The 18,425-nt window shown below is 50.9% G+C and overlaps 1 protein-coding gene across 1 annotated transcript in view; it reads right to left on the reverse strand.

Moving 5' to 3' along the window:
- Positions 1-18,425, reverse strand: part of RNF17 (ring finger protein 17) — a 2,333,865-nt gene that overhangs the window by 2,246,041 nt on the left and 69,399 nt on the right. The window contains exon 2 of the mRNA XM_086933472.1: positions 15,919-16,025. Coding sequence (XP_086789598.1) covers positions 15,919-16,025 — 107 coding nt within the window. The remainder of the gene's footprint in view (positions 1-15,918; positions 16,026-18,425) is intronic.

An 18,425-nucleotide genomic window follows, 5' to 3' on the forward strand; every position in this document is an offset into this window, starting at 1 on the left:
GAGTGGCTCGAGATCCGGGGAGATGACCTCCCTCCTAGCGAGCGAGCTAGGGTTCGGAGCTCGTGGACCACGGAGGAGGCGCAGCCGGAGACGGCGCCCAGGTGCCCGGAAGGATGAAAGTGTGGAGAGTAACCGAGTCACAGTAAGAGAAGATGGATCCCTACATATGGATGAACCAGCGGAGTTGCACCCTGCGTCTCCTGAGGAGATCCTGGTACCTGATACATTGCTGCCGACTGAGGAGGCGATATCTCCGACCGGTGCAACGGTCCCGGAGACGGCTGGAGCTCAGGGGCAGCAGCAGCCGGATGGCTCGTCCTGAAGTGCAGCCTGGCTCCTGACACTTTTCTAAAAACCCTGGACAAGAGACTGGACACTGCCTGGACAGTAAGAGGGCTCTGATGGGGGAGGGGTCACTGCCTAAATGCTGAGACCTGGAATTGCGGGACGCAGGGGGGAGGGGCGGGGGGAGGGTTTGGGGAATAGTACTAACGAAGATACCCTTCTTTGCTAACCTTGAGGTGGAGTTTGGTTTTTTGGGTCCTGGAGGGCAGCCTGGGGTGTTTCTTGGGAGGGATTTCACTGTTTGGGTATTTGGGAATGCTGTGTACGTCCAGGCAGGGGAAGGGCATATTAGCGTCTTCATTTGTCGCAGTAATATTGCTCGTGGGTGGGGGGTGGTTGGGGTTGAGGGGGGTTCAGTTGGGGGGGAATGTTGAAGGCATCAGGTGTGTTTCAGTTCAGGCACGGGAATGGTGGGTCGTAAGATGTAAGGCTGCTCGCCCGGATGGGCACTGTCCCCACGCATGGCGCACAAGTTTTTAAGCTGGAATGTGAGGGGCCTAGGCACGTGTACCAAGCGGCATAGGGTTCTGTCCTTCCTCCGCAGACACGGAATCTCTATAGCGTGTCTACAGGAGACCCACCTAGATGAGGAGGGGGCCCAACAATTGGCGAAAAAGTGGAGGGGTCAGGTGTTTCACTCTTCATTCTCAACCTATGCTAGAGGGTTCCTAATTTGGGTAGCTCCGGGGGTCCCGTGTGCTGTCCAATATGCGGACATGTGAGCATTAAGGAATTTGCTAGCCCCCACGAAAATAATTGTATAAAGAATTATTCAAAATAGCACAAACAAAGAAAATCTTCAGCTTGTGCAGGTATTTTATTTAAACCTGTTGAAATTTTTATCAAATTTGTGTTTTCATGGAAGAGAAAGGTACTTATGAACCACATTTATACATATTTACAACATTTAAACGACAAACATATATACAAATATTACACAATCTTCTTTTACAAAAGCTGCGTATTCACAAATATTTACTCTTTGTGAAATATTTCTCTGCCTTTATGAAATATTTCTCACTTTTGATTACCAGAAATGAAAACAAAAGAAAGCAACCCATTCATTACAAGGGAAAAAGTCAAAAACAATTGGTAATGCGATCAACAATAAATTTCTAATTTCTTTCTTTAAGTGCCGACGCGTTTCGAATCTGAAGATGAATGACAGATTCTCATCAGGGCTCTTTCATTGAGGGTAATCTGAATAAAAAATGTGAAAGAAGATCATTCAGTAACTAGATCTGAAAACTTATTGCCTTCATTATAAAAGACTGATGTCACACAGTCTATTACCTTGATCTATGGGCAACGCGGTCCCGCGGGTCCAATATGTGTAACGGAGCTAATAGCTTCTAGGGTCCTGTTTCTGTAACTGTAGACCTATTGTGTAGAATGAGGGATATTTACTATTTACATTGATAGCCACTCGTAAGACAGTCTGTTATACAGACAGAAAAGCTGAAGATTCCTACCTCTATTGCTGTTTGTAACGTGGAGGTTTCTTTTTCATTGGGAATTCTGAGGTTGTAGGAGATGTCCTCCGTACTCACACGGGGGTTCCACACTCCTAAAAGACATGGGGAATAGCGCTTGTCAAAGTCTATTCTTTATTTTTTCTGTCCGCTACATAATATTTAAAATCGGAGCCCAACGTACCTGTGCTGTTTTCTTTCGCTGCACAGAGAGTTTTACTCTTCGCGGGCCTCGTGTTTCTCTGCTATATTTATGTAGCCGGTTAGGACCTTCGGTCGGTGTCCTTTCTCGGTAGAAACGGCAGTGTTTCAATTCGCGCTTTGCGTCTGCAAAAAAGTATTGCAGTTTGGATTAGGGAACTGGTGCAAAGATTAATAAAGCAGCGGTCGCCCCCCTTCCCCGCTCACCTTCCTCTCAGTCTGAATTCCTATCGTCCAATATGCGGAGGCGGATGTTAATGGCAAGTACCTGCTCCTGCGGGTGAAACTTGAAGGGAAGGAAACTCTCCATTTTAAATTCATATGCACCTAATGTAGACGACCCTGACTTCTTTCTACACCTACAGGAGGTCCTTGTATCGGATCTGGAGGGCCCACTGCTCTGGTTTGGGGATGTATTAGATAGGTCCTCCCCCCCCTGCGCGGGGACGAAACAGCGCATGACAGCGCGACTCCGAGAGGTGATGCAGAACCTGGATTTAGCAATGTGTGGCGCCTGGGCAACCCGACTCAAAAATTATTTACGTGTTTCTCCCCTACCCATAATACTCATAGTAGACTGGACAGGGTACTGGCGGCCAATGTGGATGCCTCTCTCTCTTTGATGGTCACCCATCAGGCCCGCTTTTTGTCAGATCACTCTCCAGTAACGTGCGTCGCACAGTGGGAGAACCAGCCCTCGCACTTTGAGGATGCCGATAGATCTGTTGCAGGACCATGTGGAGACAGCCCTCACAAACTATCTTGACTTGAATTGGGGTGGTGGGGATTTCGCCTACTCCACGAAATGGGACGCCCTGAAGGCGGTTGTTCGGGGCGAGTGTATGACCCTCACCTATGGAGTCCGGAGGCAACTTCTTCGGGAATTGCGAGATGCGGAAGATGCACTCCTACATCTGCAAACTCTGCCAGATCCAGACGACCTGGATCAAGAGTCGGAACGGACGGCTCGCATAGGTGTCCATGATATTCTTACTCGCCTAGACAAATACACGCTGGGCCAGTACCGGCACCGCCTCCATCGGGAAGGAGACAAATCGGGCCGACTGCTGGCTTGGATCCTCAGGCGCGAATTCGCCCCAGAGAGGATTGTGGCCCTGAGAAGCCCCGCAGGGATGGTACACTCTGAGGCGGGTATACTCCGGGTCCAGCGCTCTCATCTTCAGACAGTATATGCGGCGGATCCCACGATCACGGTGGATTCCTTCCTCCCTTATCTCCAGGGCCTAACCCTACAGGCACTCTCACGAGAAGATGCGGAGGAATTCGGTTTTAACGCTCCGGGAGGTGAAAGTGGCAATAGCTGGCCTGCCGAGGGCTAAGTCCCCGGGAGGGGATGGTTACCCCTCAGAATTTTACTAGGCATTTGCGGACGTCCTTGCCCCACCCATCTTACAGGTGTACCTGGAGGCATTCGAACGGGAGGCGCTTCCACCCAGTATGAATCTGGGGGAGATCTGCATGATTCTGAAACCGGGGGGTGAGCTGAAGACCCTGAGGCATATCGGCCCATCACCATGACAAAAAACTGATGTGAAGGTCCTGACGAAACTATTGGCTGCCCGGTTGGCACCGCACATGGCACACCTGGTACACCCGGACCAATGTGGGTTTATCCCTGGCCGCAATACCGCCATGAACTTGAGTAGACTGAAACACATCATCCACGAGGTGGAGAAGTGTGGCTCACTGGTTAGAGGAGGCAGACCTGGAAGCAGAGGTCAGCCCGGGACCAGGGTTCAATTCCCGGCTCGGCGGGGTCTTGAGTCCTAAAATGTCCATGGACTCGACAATTCTCGCTCCGGTGCCTACTATATTCACAGGTTCACACTCTGCGACTCTGGGCAATAGCTTGCTTAATCTCCACAACGGCCCCTCGCGGCGGGATGCCTGGCTTTCACCTTGCAGATACCCTGCCGGGGTTATCTCACAGGGGAATACCAGGACGGGTTCCCTAAGCAAGCGCTTAGAAACCGCTCGGTGATTTGCGCTATATAAATTCCTTTACATTTACATTTACGAGGTACGAGACAGAGAGGACCAAATGGTCCTGGTGTCGATTGACATCACTAAAGCCTTCGACACCGTAGACTGGGGGTACCTTTTGGAGGTCCTCCGGATGGTGGGGTTGGGCCCCGGATTCTGCCGCTGGATTCGCATCTTGTATACAGCCCCCCGAGCCAGGGTGCGGCACGTTCGGAAGAATGGCCCTTGGGCCGGGGCACACGCCAGGGATGTCCCCTCTCGCCGCTTCTTTTCGCTCTGGCGATTGAGCCTCTCGCAGTCCAGCTCTGGGCGGACATAGCACGATGGGGCATCGCAGTGGGCGACACATGTAATGTGATCTCGCTATATGCGGATGACGCCCTCTTCTATTTAATGTCCCAACGGGAGTCGGTGCCAGTCCTTCTCCAGCACTTGGACCGATTTGGCGCGGCCTCGGGACTGCAAATTAACTGTGGGAAGTCCCTGATTTTTCCTTTGTCGGGCTACGGCAGCAGGCCACTGACAGCTACCGAATCTCGGGTTGAGATGGGAACAGGAGGCGTTCCGGTAGCTCTGCATCCAGGCAACGCCTACGGATGCGCAGGGGTTGGCCCGCAATATTGACCGAGTTATTCGGTCCTTGCAGCAATCGGTCACTTTCTGCAACTCCTTGCCATTATCTCTTATGGGGAGATTGGCCGTTGCGAAGATGGTGATGCTCCCCAGGAGGCTCTATGTTCTCCAGAATTCCCAATGTCCACTAACCCCACGAGTATTTCGCACTCTTAACACGCTGCTAACGTCACTGCTGTGGGCAGGACGGCGCAGCCGAGTCGCCCTCCACACCGTGATCCGAGCGTGGGAGGAGGGGGGCCTGGAGACACCCAGATTTGACTTATACTACTATGCAGCGCAGTTGTTGCCGGCGGCACAGTGGTTTGCAGATGGAGACAGCTGGGAGTGGAGTCTGTTGGCCGGCAGGGCTACCGAGCAGGAACTACAGGTGGTGCTGATGCGAGGACGGGGAGACGATGTGGACTTACCATATGTGGTTCGCCATGCGGCTGCGGTTTGACAGCGGTTTGTGGAGAAAATACTGCGGCGAGCCCCCTTTCATAGAGAATTACCAGTGTGGATCTTAGCCCCGGTGGTGGATATGGTGGACCACATGTCCTTTAGGACTTGGAAGGCGGGAGGCTGCGAGATTCTGGAGGACCTTTACCCCGATGAGTCCTTTGTGTCCTTTGAGCAGGCCATGGATACCTTTGGCCTGGGGAGGAAGAACAATACTTGCACTACCGGGGCCTTCAGGAGGTGGCGAGAGCCACGTGGCCCCAGTTTCCGGAGGTGCCCCCGTTGTCCCACACCCTGAACATCCTCCTCTCTTGCGGGAGAGGGCGCCCCCGTTGTCCCACACCCTGAACATCCTCCTCTCTTGCGGGAGAGGGCGGAAGTTAATTTCTCTGCTATATTCGGCCAGGAGACGGGACTCGACCCCGCCGGTTCCGCCTTCCTGGGATGCCCGAGAGAGGGACCTGGGTATCGCCCTGTCCCCGGGACAGCGCAAGTGCATAGGGAGTCTTACCCGCAAAGTGTCCTGCAACGCGAGATTCAAATTGACGCATTTTAACTTCATGCACCGCACCTATATGACCCCACTGTCCTTAAGGCGTATCTCAGGAGATAGGGAGGACAACTGCTCCAGATGTGGAATCGGGGGTGGGGTTTCTGCACCTGGCCTGGGACTGCCCCTTGGTTGCTAGCTTCTGGAGGTGGGTGGTAGCTCGTATCCAGGCCGTAACTGGCCTTCGGCTTGATCTGAGCCCGCTTCACTGCCTACTAGCCCTGGTCCCTAAACCCAAAAAGAGGAACCTTTCCTACAAACTTTTGCAATTAATGTTGGTGCTGGCAAGGCGTAGAATGGCGATCACCTGGATGGGGCAAAGAGAGCCGGAGTTGGCAGCGTGGCGTAGAGATATAAGAGTATGGTCACTAGCTGAGGAGACGCATATGCAGAGGTCCCGCAAGGATGTGAAGTTGCTGGACGATCTCCTTGCATGGAGAGTTATGTGTGCCTCGGAGATGTCTCATAGTGACTCGGATGGTACGAGTGCTGAACTTTTTTCTTCAGGGGACTCGGGATCGGAGGGGGAGGGAATGGGGAGGTTGGACCCACGCCAATGTAGGTCCAATGCCTGTTCCTTGATAGAATTTCATGCGATTACTGTGGTTATCATGATGCTTATAAATATAGCCTGTACTGAACACACTGTACCATTTACTGCCACAATGAGGTTACCGTATTGTATACACCTACTGGATGATCGATGCCAAGTTTCGGGGGGGGGATTGTTTTTCTTCCATGTTGCAAAATAAAAAAAAAAGTAACTCCATTGTCCTTGTTCATAAAACCAGATGTCAGGGTTTGGCTGAGTTTGTTAATCTAGGTCTGGTTCGATTGATCCCTGTCTCGGCCGACTATTTGCCCTCTCCTATTCTTCCCTTATACGATCTCATCCGACTGGCCTTCGCTATTCCCTCCTTGTATGCTCCTATTACACAACTATCCTTTGAGACACACAAGCATGTCCTACCACCTGTGAGAGGGGATTGTGAACACCATCACTGATTAATTTGTTGGGAGGGGTAGCACACGGGGTCCGAGAAAGGGGCGTATTTTTAGACACCTGATAGCTTGTTTTTCAACTTTTCTCATTGGTTCGTTTTGTATGTGTAGGGAGTGGGATATTGTAAATGTGTTTGCTATAAAAGATTGTGCGCCACGGATTGAAGTGGCAGTCTCCTTAGAATCCGCCCAGCGTGTAACTTCTAGGACAACTGTGCTTAGCTGCAGCTAATGAACCTGGCTTCCACGCTCAACGGAGTGTCTTGTGTCTTGGTTAGTTACAAGGCAGGTGAATCCGGGGATTTAGGCGTGCCCTGCGCCGCCCGGCCCATAAGGCCCGGTTCTCCAGTACATTTGACAACTCTTTTTTTTTTTTTGGTGTTCAAATCTGCTTTATTGATAAAAGTACAGTAGGATACACAGCTTGAGGCGCCCACAACCCGGAGGCCGGCAGCAATAGAGGAGTAACATTACACAGCCTTGTAGCCGGCATCCCGGGGGCCCGGCGGCACATTACAGAGATATTTAGCGTCTCAGCAGCGTCCGGTGAAGCAGGCCAAGTAAGGATGTGCAGCAGCCTAACAGGTTTTTTGTGAGCGAGAGAAGAGTCTCACTCCTTTTTTGTAGCATGGAAAACAAGAACCAAAAGAACATCCCAACGAGGTTACAACTAAGCGGTGGTGCACGATTGTGCGATGATAATGTATGGTAGTGGTGTAGTGTGGTGGCTCTGCCAGGTGCCATTGCGTGGGGAGGTGAATGTCCCAGGCTCAAATTCCTAGTATAGCGGCAGTTCGTGGGGTGACAGTGCCAGAATCTACGGGGGTATGCAGGATAGTTCTCCCCAGAGGGGGGGGGGGGGCCTTCGTCTACATGGCAGGGAGGGAGCATAGGCACAGGAAGGGGCGAGGGGGCAGCACTGTGGAGGCAGGGGCCATTCGCTCTACGAGGAGACAGCAGGGGCAGAGAGGCCCGTCAAGTGGAGGAAGGCAACACGCTTCCTCCATAGTCAAGAATCAAAATGTAGTGAAAAAATGTTATTGTGATTGGGAAATGGTAGGCTCAACGCCCGATTGCGCATCACCGTCTGAGCGTTTAAGCAAGTAGTGTACCAGTGGATCCCAAATGTTCCTAGGTCTACTTGTGAGAGGCAATAATTCAGAAAAGGTGGTATGTTGATCTTGGCAATATGTTAAGTCAGTTAGCCAGTCTTTGAACTTGGGCGCTCTGCCTCTGCTCCAACGGCAAGCAACACGTCGCTTGGCCAAGAGGAATGCTATGTCGGCGAATTTTCTGCATCCCTTAGATAAGTGCTTTGTATATCCAAGGATGGCTACCAGAGGGTCCGCAGGAATCTCCTCATCCACCATCTCCGCAACAGCCTCGATGACCTGTCGCCAGTAGTCAGCAATCTGGGGGCAGGACCATGCCAAGTGGAGAAAGTCAGCATGCTCGGTTCGACATCGTTCATAGCGGTCACTATCGGCCAGCCCGAACCTGTATTTCCGGACCGGTGTGTAATAAATCCTCTGCAGGAATTTATAATGTATAATTTTCAACCTGCAGCTGGCAGAAATGCGGGAAGTCAATGTACAGCAGTACTTCCATTGGTCGTCCGAGACCTCAGTGTCGAGTTCCACTGACCAGTGCAATCGGGCAGCAGAGATCGGTAAAGGAGCAGCTCCGCGATATTGGCGGTAGAGCCCAGAGACCAAATGGGTCCCATCTTGTGACTCCAAAAGGTAGTGTAGCGGTGGCAAGGTCGCAGGTTCAGCAGGGTAATCGGGAAGGATGTCCCGCATCCCAGCGCGCAGTCGAATATAGTAAAAGAGTTCAAGGGGCGTGTGTGCTTGCATTTTGAAAAAAAGATCCGCCGATTTAAAAAGTCCGTTGTGAAACAGATCTCCCCAGCAGGTGATATGGAGCTTGTCACAGAGCTGCCGAAACCCCAGTTCCGATAACAAGGCAAGCTGTGGGTGATAGGCAAGAGGAAGTCTAGGGGAGTAGGGCAGTGTGCAGAGCAGCCGCCGAGCGATGCGTCGCCACGCATCTAGTGTGCAGGAGACCGAGGTATTCGAAGTAGTGATGGAAGTCTCGGGACAGTGTATCAGGCCGTTCAACGGAAGTGGGTGTGCTATCCAGTCTTCCACTGCTATGTGTGGCATGAAGGGAGTAGGAGCCATCCAGTGGTAGGCAAAATGCGCTTGTGCGCACAGGTAGTATGCTTCGAAATCAGGGATGTCAAAGCCGCCTTGGTCATAGGGAAGGGTCAATGTGGACCATTTTAATCGGGGAGATTTGCCACCCCAAAAGAGTCTGCGCAGTTCCGCGCGGATTGTCTTGAAAAAAAAGCACCAGGGTAGTAGGGGATATTGAGGAAAAAGTACAGGAAACGGGGCAATATTACCATTTTTATGAGGGAGGCCCTGCCAGCCATGGAGAGTGGCAACGTGATCCACCTATCGACGGAGGCAGCCAGTTTGGTTATGGCTACTCCATAATTGGAGCGGAGTGTCTCATCCTTATCTCGTGCCACACGGATCCCCAAATAGCGAAGATCATCTCGGCACCACACCAACAGGTAACGGATCCCCAAATAGCGAAGATCATCTCGGCACCACACCAACAGGTAATCTAGTGGGAAGTCGCGTATCGCATCCGTAAGGGGAAAAAATTGCGATTTAGACCAGTTGATGTGAACACCTGACATTCCTCCAAAAAGGACAAACTCACGAAGTAGGGGGTTAAGGTGTAGATCCGGGAACTTGACGTATAGTGTGATGTCATCCGCATAGAGGGACACATCGATTTGCCGCTGCAAGCATTGTACCGCTCCCGCTCGGTGTAACTGGCGCAAGCGGCATGCTAGTGGTTCAACCGCAATAGCGAATAATAGAGGCGAGAGCGGGCATCCCTGGCGGGTGCCTCTCGTAAGGCTGATGGGTGGCGACAGTTTCCCATTTATCAGTACCCTCGCCGTGGGATCCGTGTATAGGAGGCGCACCCAGGCTAAGAACAGTTTAGGGAAACCCATGCGGGCCAGGACCGAGAAGAGGTAGGGCCATTCGACAGAGTCGAACGCCTTGGTAGCGTCCAGGAAAACAGCCGCCACGGGGACATCAGGATGGACCGAGCGAAGCAGGGAGAAAAGGGTGCGGAGATTATGGGAAGTAGACCTACCCGCCACGAAGCCAGATTGGTCGGGCAGGACAACTCTAGTCATGAGCAGGGAGAGTCTCGTGGCAAGAACCTTGGCGAGGATCTTCACATCACAGTTTAGAAGGGAGAGTGGACGGTAAGAGTCACAGGAGGTAGGTTCCTTACCAGGTTTCAGGAGAGAGGTGATAACCACCTCGCGCATAGAGCGGGGTAACACCCCATCAGCTAACGATTCGGTGAAGACTTCGCTAAGCACGGGTGCCATGATATCAATATAAGCTTTGTAGAATTCGGCTGGGATGCCATCGAGCCCCGGGGCCTTTCCATTTTGGAGGGACATAATGGCCTCGCGAACCTCATCGAGCTCGAAAGGCGCTGCAAGGAACTCCCTAACGCCATCGCTGAGCCAGCATAGCGCTACGTCGTTCAAATAGTCAGCGTATGGAGCATCCGCCTCCGCTTTGGATGTGTATAGTGTTGAGTAGTGCGTCGTGAAGGCAGTGAGTATCTCATCCGATTCTCTAGTGACAGCGCCAGTCTCATCAGTGAGCTCTAATATGGTGTTATGTTCTCGTGGTGTACGCGTGAGTGAGGCCAGCACTTTACCAGGCCTATCCCCTTCACAGTATTTCCGGGCCACCCAGTGTTTGCCCCGGTATTTCGCCTCCCTGGCAGCCTCCTCCTCATATTTGGACAGTGTGTCTCTAAAGGCTATCTGTGAGTGTGGGTCATCCCCCGCCGCCATTTGGATCTCTAGTGTACGCAGCTCTCCCTCTAGTGTGGTGATGGTACGTAGAATATCTCGCAGGACCCCATGGCTTTTAGAAATGCAGAAACCCCTTATAGTGACCTTGAAAGCCTCCCATATGTGTTCCACTGACTCCACTGAGCCCCTGTTCCTAGGGAAGAAATCCCTAATCTCCTCACCCAACTCTGTGCGAAAAAGCTCATCAAGAAGCATATCTGGGCCCAGCCTCCACTGTGGTCTCGGACTGTCCCATCCAGGAGTCCGGAACTGCAGTCTAACAGGGCTGTGATCTGAATAGGTTCTGGGCAAATGGTCAACTCCCAATAGTTCCTTAGTGATGTCTCGATTTACCAAAAAGTAATCCAAGCGCGCCCATGTCCCGGTGTGAAGTGCGTGCCCTCCCGTCCGTGGGGATGTAGCTGTCGCCAGGCATCGAACAGACCACCTTCCTCCACCATTCCCTCCAAAACCTCCCTAGCTCGGGGCTTGTAGGAACTAACACCATCCGCTCTGTCCAGGGAGGGCGCCAGCGCCAGATTAAAATCACCACCCCAGATGACATGTCGTGCTCCGATTGAAACAATTTTACCCCACAGTGTGGAAAAAAAGACAGGTGAGTCAATATTCGGTGCATACATTGAGACAAATAGATAGGTGTCACGTCCCACCCTGCCCCATAGCAAAACATACCGCCCTTCCCTGTCCACCTCCTCCCCAAAGAGGTGGAAAGGTATGCCACGGGCGACAAGAATCGCCACACCCCTTGCATATGACGAATAGGAGGAAAATGCGCGGGTCCCTGCCCATTTCAGTCCAAATGGGGTGTTTCTGCGTATGGGCATGTGTGTCTCTTGCAGCATAGCTACTTGTATATGATGTCTATTTAAGTACTCAATAACATTCCTGCATTTCCTAGCATCGTTCAACCCCCGAACATTCCATGAAAGACATGTCAATCGCGCAGTCGAGTTCACAGCGGCCATGGGCATAGCGACAGTAAAGAAGAAGGTGCCCAAGTGGGCCAAACCATGAATCCACACCCGCACCCCAAGAGCCAAGTCACACACCAGGCCAGGAAATATATGCACAGTCCATGCAATGGTAACCTCACGAAGTCCAACCTCCCCCCACCCACCCCAGCATCCCAAACATGCCAGCAGCCATGAAACCCCCAAAAACGACCCCCCCTCTTTCCCCTCCCCCCCAACTTCAGAGAGGCAAACAGCCAAACAAACAATAGGTCAGCGGGGAATACCCGACAGGGGTACATCTGAAAGTGCGCGCTGCCACTATCCGGCCCATAGCTCCAATCTGTACCGCCCTCGGTGGAGGCCAGGGCCGAGAGAGTGGTCCTTGGTATACGTTACCACTGGGGTGCAATGGCCAGTAAGGTCGTCGCTCATGTATCTCTCCATCTCCCAAATGGTGAATCAGCGCCAGCCAGCAATTAGGTACGTTGCAGTCGTAGGTCGAAGTATGTAAAGGCCATTAGTCCTCTTGGTGCTCTGGAGGTAGTTCATTGTCCTCTAGTTCGTCCACAGGTGCCTGGTCGTCCCTGCGTGCCCTCCGGATCGACTTAAGGTAATCCTCGGCTTTCTGCGGGTTGGTGAAAAAGCGTTGCTTGCCCTGGTGAGTAACTCTCAGAGTGCATAGTCTATTTGAGCCTCCCGCAGTTTCTTATTCACTGGAAGGAATTTGCGCCGCTCATCCTGAACCATCGGCGTGAAATCAGGATAGATGGAGAATGTGATGCCCTCAAACCTCAGTGATCTTTGTGTCCGGGCTGCTCGGAGGGCCGTGTCGCGATCACGATAATTCAGAAGACGAGCAATTATAGGTCTCGGTGGTAGGCCAGGTTGGGGCATAGGCGCCAGCGAGCGATGGGCCCTCTCCACTATGAACTGGGATGAGAAAGCTTCCTCTCCGATTGAGCCCTTGAGCAATTTCTCCACATAGAGCTCCATTCTGCCCGTGGCAGTGGACTCCGGCACATTAGTAATGCGAATGTTGTTCCGGCGGCTTCGTGCTTCAAAGTCCTCATTCTTTGCCGCAATAATGCGGAGGAGGTTATCCATTCTCGCTAACTGTGTCGCGTGGGACGCGGCGGCATCAGTGTTGTCGGAGATTCTTTGTTCCGCAGTTGTGAGGCGTTCCTCATGGCGGTCCACTTTATGGACCAAGGCGTCCAGTCGGGCTGTGACGCCGTCCACCTTCTCCACCACGGTAGCGAATCCTTGACGCATTTCCTGTATCAGGTTGGTAATGTCCGCAGCAGGGGCAATAGGTGGGGCAGATTGTGGGGGCGGCACGCTGGGCCCCGGGCTCATCTGTGTCGATGTAGTGCCCTTGCGAGAGTTATCGAAGCTCAGCTTAGGCTGGCGAGTGTCAGGTCGTCCCATGGTAGTGACCAGAGGCAAGTGAGAGTTCAAACAGAATAGGGAAGGTTGAAAGAGCAATGCGGGTGACAAGCAGCCAGTTGCAGGTCAGAAGGGCCTCAGGCTCGGAGCGCTGCAGTGTCACGCAATATGGACGGTGCCACCTGTAGCGCCACGTGTCCACCGAATGCACAATGATAGTGGCCGCCCGTTCTGTCTTGGGCACCCAGCCGTAGCCTCAGGAACCTGTCAGGTAAGGTGAAAGTCGAGGCACCGGCCACTTCGACGAGTTGCAGGGTCAAATCCAGGGAAGCGTGCCCCACTAGACACCATCGGGCGTGACGTGACTCACCGGGTAGCACCTTTGAGGTATGGCAGCCGGTCACCTCGATGGCAGCCGTCAGCGCTTCCAGCGCTCGAAGGTCGCGCAGCGCCGTGCAGGCAAGCAGAGCGGGAAGCGACAGGGGGATCCTGCATAGATGGGGCCGCCCCGGCCCCCGGTCGATGAGTCTGGTGGGCAGCGCCGCGCAAATCCGGGCTTGCGGCGCTATGGAGGACAGGCACGGCGATCTGGCAGGGCCGTGGCAGCAGGCGGCCCGGCAGGAGCAGTTCTCTCACTGTACTGGTGAGGCGTCGTCCGGGAGGAGACCCAACGCGAGTTTGCAGCAGTCGCTTACCCGCTCAGCTCCCACCGCACGCCGGCTCAGAGGGGTTAGGCAGGCGAGGTCTCAGTGCGGCCTGGGCGCCTCGTGGCAGGCCCCGGGGTCGCGTAGCTGTGGCGGCCGAGCGCCCTCCTCATGCAGCTCCAGGGCAGGTGTCGGGCAGTTTTCGGGAGCCCGTATCTCCGGCCCTGAGGATCGCAGCCACTTCAAACTTGGGACGAGTGTAGGGAGCACTCTCTGGATGCAGGATCCGGACTCCTGAAGGCAACACGGCACCCCGTGGTGTAGGATTAAGGCAGGATTAGTGTCCAAGGAGCGGGAGCTGCAGGTCTAGGCAGCCATTCCGCAAGCGCGCCCTCTAGCGCCCCCGTACATTTGACCACTCTAGTTTAAAATGTATACCTTGGAATACACAGTCCTTTGACCAATTAGTGCCTGTTCACATCCCTCTTTGTGGGAGTCCCTTGAGCCCTACTGGTTCATTAATGGAGTATGTACTGGATACAAACTGGTCTTCCAGATGTAGTGCCTTGGAGAAAGGAGGAGAAACTGTCCCAGCGCCCAAAACCCAAACGTCTGGACCTGCATGGGAGCCATTCAAGTCTGCAGCATGGCCGCAATTTTGTATCTGTGGGTCAAGTCCATGCTTAAATCGTTAAGTGACTCACCTAGCTGTCAGTAACAAGTTTGCTAAGGCTTTTCTCCCTAATTTGCAATCAAATGTTGCATCTCTGCACCTCATGGGGTAGTAGATCAAAACCCTAATTTCTTCTCCCCGGGTAAATACTGTGAACCACTGGTCCACTGAATGTCTCATCACCACAGGCCAATTAATACACCCAAGACCTTAAACCTGTGCACCCCAGGAGGCACACCGTAGAAACTAAGCCCATTTCCACCACCAGTACTCACCCTGTCGAACTACTCGCTTCATATATAGGAAAAGATGTGACTGATTTCTGCAATGTATTAGGTGAACTTGTAACTAGAAACGAAACCCCCTTGCAATCATCAACTGAACACTGATGCTAGCTAGTTCTCCAACACGCCACACCTGTATCCTTGAGGGCTCTGAATCCCAATGCCAAGTTTGGATAGTTTTTTTGTTGCGTTAGTGGAGTTTTGCAAATCCCCAACCCCAGCACTGAGCTACACCTCCACACATGCAAGGTTACTGCAAAAACATCACAGCAGACTTGACACACTAATATCCTGTCTGGACCTTTGTTCACGGAGTAACAAGCAGTAGTAAAAGTTGAGATCCATACATTTCAGCAACTCAAGTCTCCATTCAAACTAATACTGCCTACATACCACAAAGATATTTTGATCATAGTGCTTCACTGAAAAAGCACTGGCAACTTATGGGTCGTAGCGCCAACACAAAAAAATGCTAACAATGTAAGGCATGTTTTGTTTATCTTTTATAGATTTGCTTTTCTGGATAGTAACTAAAGGCCTATTTTTAAAAACAATATCTCAGATTGGACATTGATTTCATCGAGTGACCACTATACAATACAGTACAGAAATTGCAATCCCTATTACCTCTTCATGGAGTAGGCCTGACAATCAAGCATACACAGAAAGAAACTTGGTTTCATGTGGTAAATAACTGTTCACCAAGACTACTCCCTGCATCCTGTAAACACTGCCTTAGGAACAAGGAAAAAAAGGACCAAGAGGAAAACCTTTACACCAACCGTGAACTTAGATTATTAGTTCCACAGGAACTCACAGTACCATTGTTCTATACCTCTATTTAATATAAACGATGTTTTTGTAAAACTGTTTGTCTTAGCCTCTTGCATGCTCGTGACGGCCAGAAGCTGTCACGCGTCATGGTGGACGTGTGCACAGGACGGCCCCCGGCCGTCCGAATCCCTGCCCACTAATGGAAACGCGGCACAGCGCGGGAATTCCCTGCACACAGGAGGGGTTAACCTTCGGATGCACCGAAAAGTTGCCATGCAAAAAGATAAACTTCTTGGGTTTTAGGAGTGGTGCGAACACGGGAGATCAATTCTTAGCATATTAACTAGTTTACCGCTGCGCGAATCACACCGCGGTGCAGAAGAAATAATGAGTGGGTGTGGTACGGACGGCCCCCGGCCGTCCTCCGCACACGCCCACCCTGACGTCGGACAGCTGGGGGCCGTCCGATGCATCGAACGGGTTAAATAAATTCATATGTTAACCATTTCCCAAAACAATTTTCACCAACATGAACGGCAAAATGCATTGAGACATTTTTACTGACTTTATTAAACATTTGGATTAGGTCCTTTTCCTCCCCAATCTAATGAAATTCAAGATTAAGCCTTACCCCACAAGCAGGACACGCAGAAGTAAATTCCTGTACTGCAGCTAAGCACAATCCACAATACAGGTGCCCGCACTGAAAATCCTGGTGCCTTTCTAATAAATCAAGTTCTAAAATCATAAAAAAGAAGGATTACATTAAGCACAATCTGGCATTTAAATTAGCAATCCTATTAAATAAACTCATTAGACACTGCTGCCTCCCCAGTACAACTAAAAACTGTTGATCGAATACAGGTTTGCTTTTTCAGTCATCTGTTTAAAAAAAAAATCATGTTTCTCTTCATAGACTAGCATGACTAGATAGTACACTCAATTGTGTCACAGTTACAGAAATGTAAACTATAATTATAGGGAATTAAGGTAAGATAAAAGGCATAGCACATACTACTGATTTACATTATGCAACTTTAATTTCACTGCAGGTCATCAGGGTATCCGGGACGTTACTGAGAATAGTCTTAAACGTCTACGAGACCACTTTCCCAGCTATCTCACCTTGGAGGAATCTCCCTTCCAATGGCGCAGAGTCCAGGAAGTCGTCTAGTACGACCTTCTCCACCTGCCAGATGTGTTGCAATTGCAAGCATTTAAAATACTGGTCATTATGTAGGATATGGTTAAAGAAAAGGGGTAACCCTGTGTCCGTCAGAACCTGGGTAATTTATGGTTAAACAAACAAGTGGTTCTGTCGGGTAAGAAACATTACTTTAAAGATGCGAGTACATGCGTTTAGCAAAGGACTCTCTGATACACATATGCAAATGAGAAATAAATGCTCAAGCAATAAGAAAATAGTCATTTAGCCAAGTGGTGAATTCATGTATCTTTATATCAGAATTCAATCAGTTATGTACTGAATTACCTCATTCAGTGATAAACATTAGATATCGGATATGACCGTCAAACAAAAGTGAGATTCGGTGACAATAGGTGAAGAAAGTGCTCAGTGCATGGAGACATATACAGTGAAAAACATTTTATACAGCTATATACACACATTTATTTAAAAGGCCAGGAATTAATTAGCCTCCAAGGAGTCCTAATAATTTTTAAGGGATCCTGGAGTTTCTGGACCTAGGGTTAGCGTCGACGTTTCAACCCTGATGCGCCCCAGTCGGTGGTCGCCGCGGGTCTTTATCAAGACAGGTATGAAATGGTGGACAGTCTGCAAAGTATAAAAGGCTCAGTATCAGAGAGATTTGTATGTGCAGTATGAGTGGCACATGAGAACAAAGACAAGTGAGTAGTCAAGTTACTCACGTAGATCAGGTGGAATCTCTGCCTGATGAGGTGCCACACAATGGCTGATCGTATCTAATGTGGAAATTAATTCCAGTCAAATGTCTGATGAATACAACATAAGGATTATGTGACTGTTAGCTCTAACCTTATGAATAGTGCAGGGTCTATTGGAGCTCCAAAGGTGAAAGTGATCGTTCCCAAAGTGGTAGCTGGAGCATAACATTATCGCTTAAAAAACGGATTCTGTTCTGGTCTAGTCATGTTAGAGAAACACAATTCCAGTCAAATGTCTGATGAATACAATATAAGGATTATGTGACTGTTAGCTCTAACCTTATGAATAGTGCGGGTCTATTGGAGCTCCAAAGGCAAAAGTGATTGTTCCCAAAGTGGTAGCTGGATCATAACATTATCGCTTAGCAACGGGCATGCCCGACGTTCACGAGATTCTCTAAACTGCCTTAGACTGCTTTGGAGAGGCATTTCTGGAAATGCGAAGACAGGAGACACACTGCTCTTTGCTCCCCACGGAACGTCCCTAGATACTTCTGAGATGGGTAAGCGAGCCTCCGCTCACTCTGACACCATGTTCTTTGGCTAGGCTGCCAATTTCCACCCACTGCATGCGCTTGCCACCGGGCTAGACCTAGCCCACTGAGAGGTCATATTTAGTCCTTTGGCCCACGCACTTTGCAGGTTTGCTTTGATTTACCACTCACTATATATATGGACATGCGCTAACTTATATTACCCGTCATCAGGCTTGAGCGAGCCCACCTTGGGGTCACATATAGCCTCTCGCGGATACATTATAGCACTCACCGGGATCGAGCGAACAGACCTCACAGTCAAATGTCAAATGTCAAAGGCTTTTGTATAGCGCAACAATTCACCAGAAGAGGTCTCAGGGCGCTTGGCAGAAAGAAGGCATCAACCTTAAGGGGAGCAAGAATGTCTAGGAGGGGAATTAATTTGGAAAGAGCCAGGTTTTCAGACTCCTGCGGAACGCCTGGTGGTTAGAGAGAGACAACAGATGGGAGGGCAGCTTGTTCCATAATTGCGGTGCCAGATAGGAGAAAGCCCTGCATCCATTTCTGGAGGTACACGCCTTAGGCTGGGAAAGAAGGGACTTCGAGCTAAAACGTAGGGTTCTGGACGGTCTGTACCAGACTAGCTTTTTTGCCAGGTAAGAAGGGCCTATACCATAAAGGAGTTTATGGGTAAGACTTAGGATTTTAAATTGACATCTTTGGCGCACGAGGAGCC

Source organism: Lissotriton vulgaris, chromosome 8, assembly GCF_964263255.1.
Source record: "Lissotriton vulgaris chromosome 8, aLisVul1.2, whole genome shotgun sequence".
In the NCBI taxonomy this organism is placed as follows: domain Eukaryota; kingdom Metazoa; phylum Chordata; class Amphibia; order Caudata; family Salamandridae; genus Lissotriton; species Lissotriton vulgaris.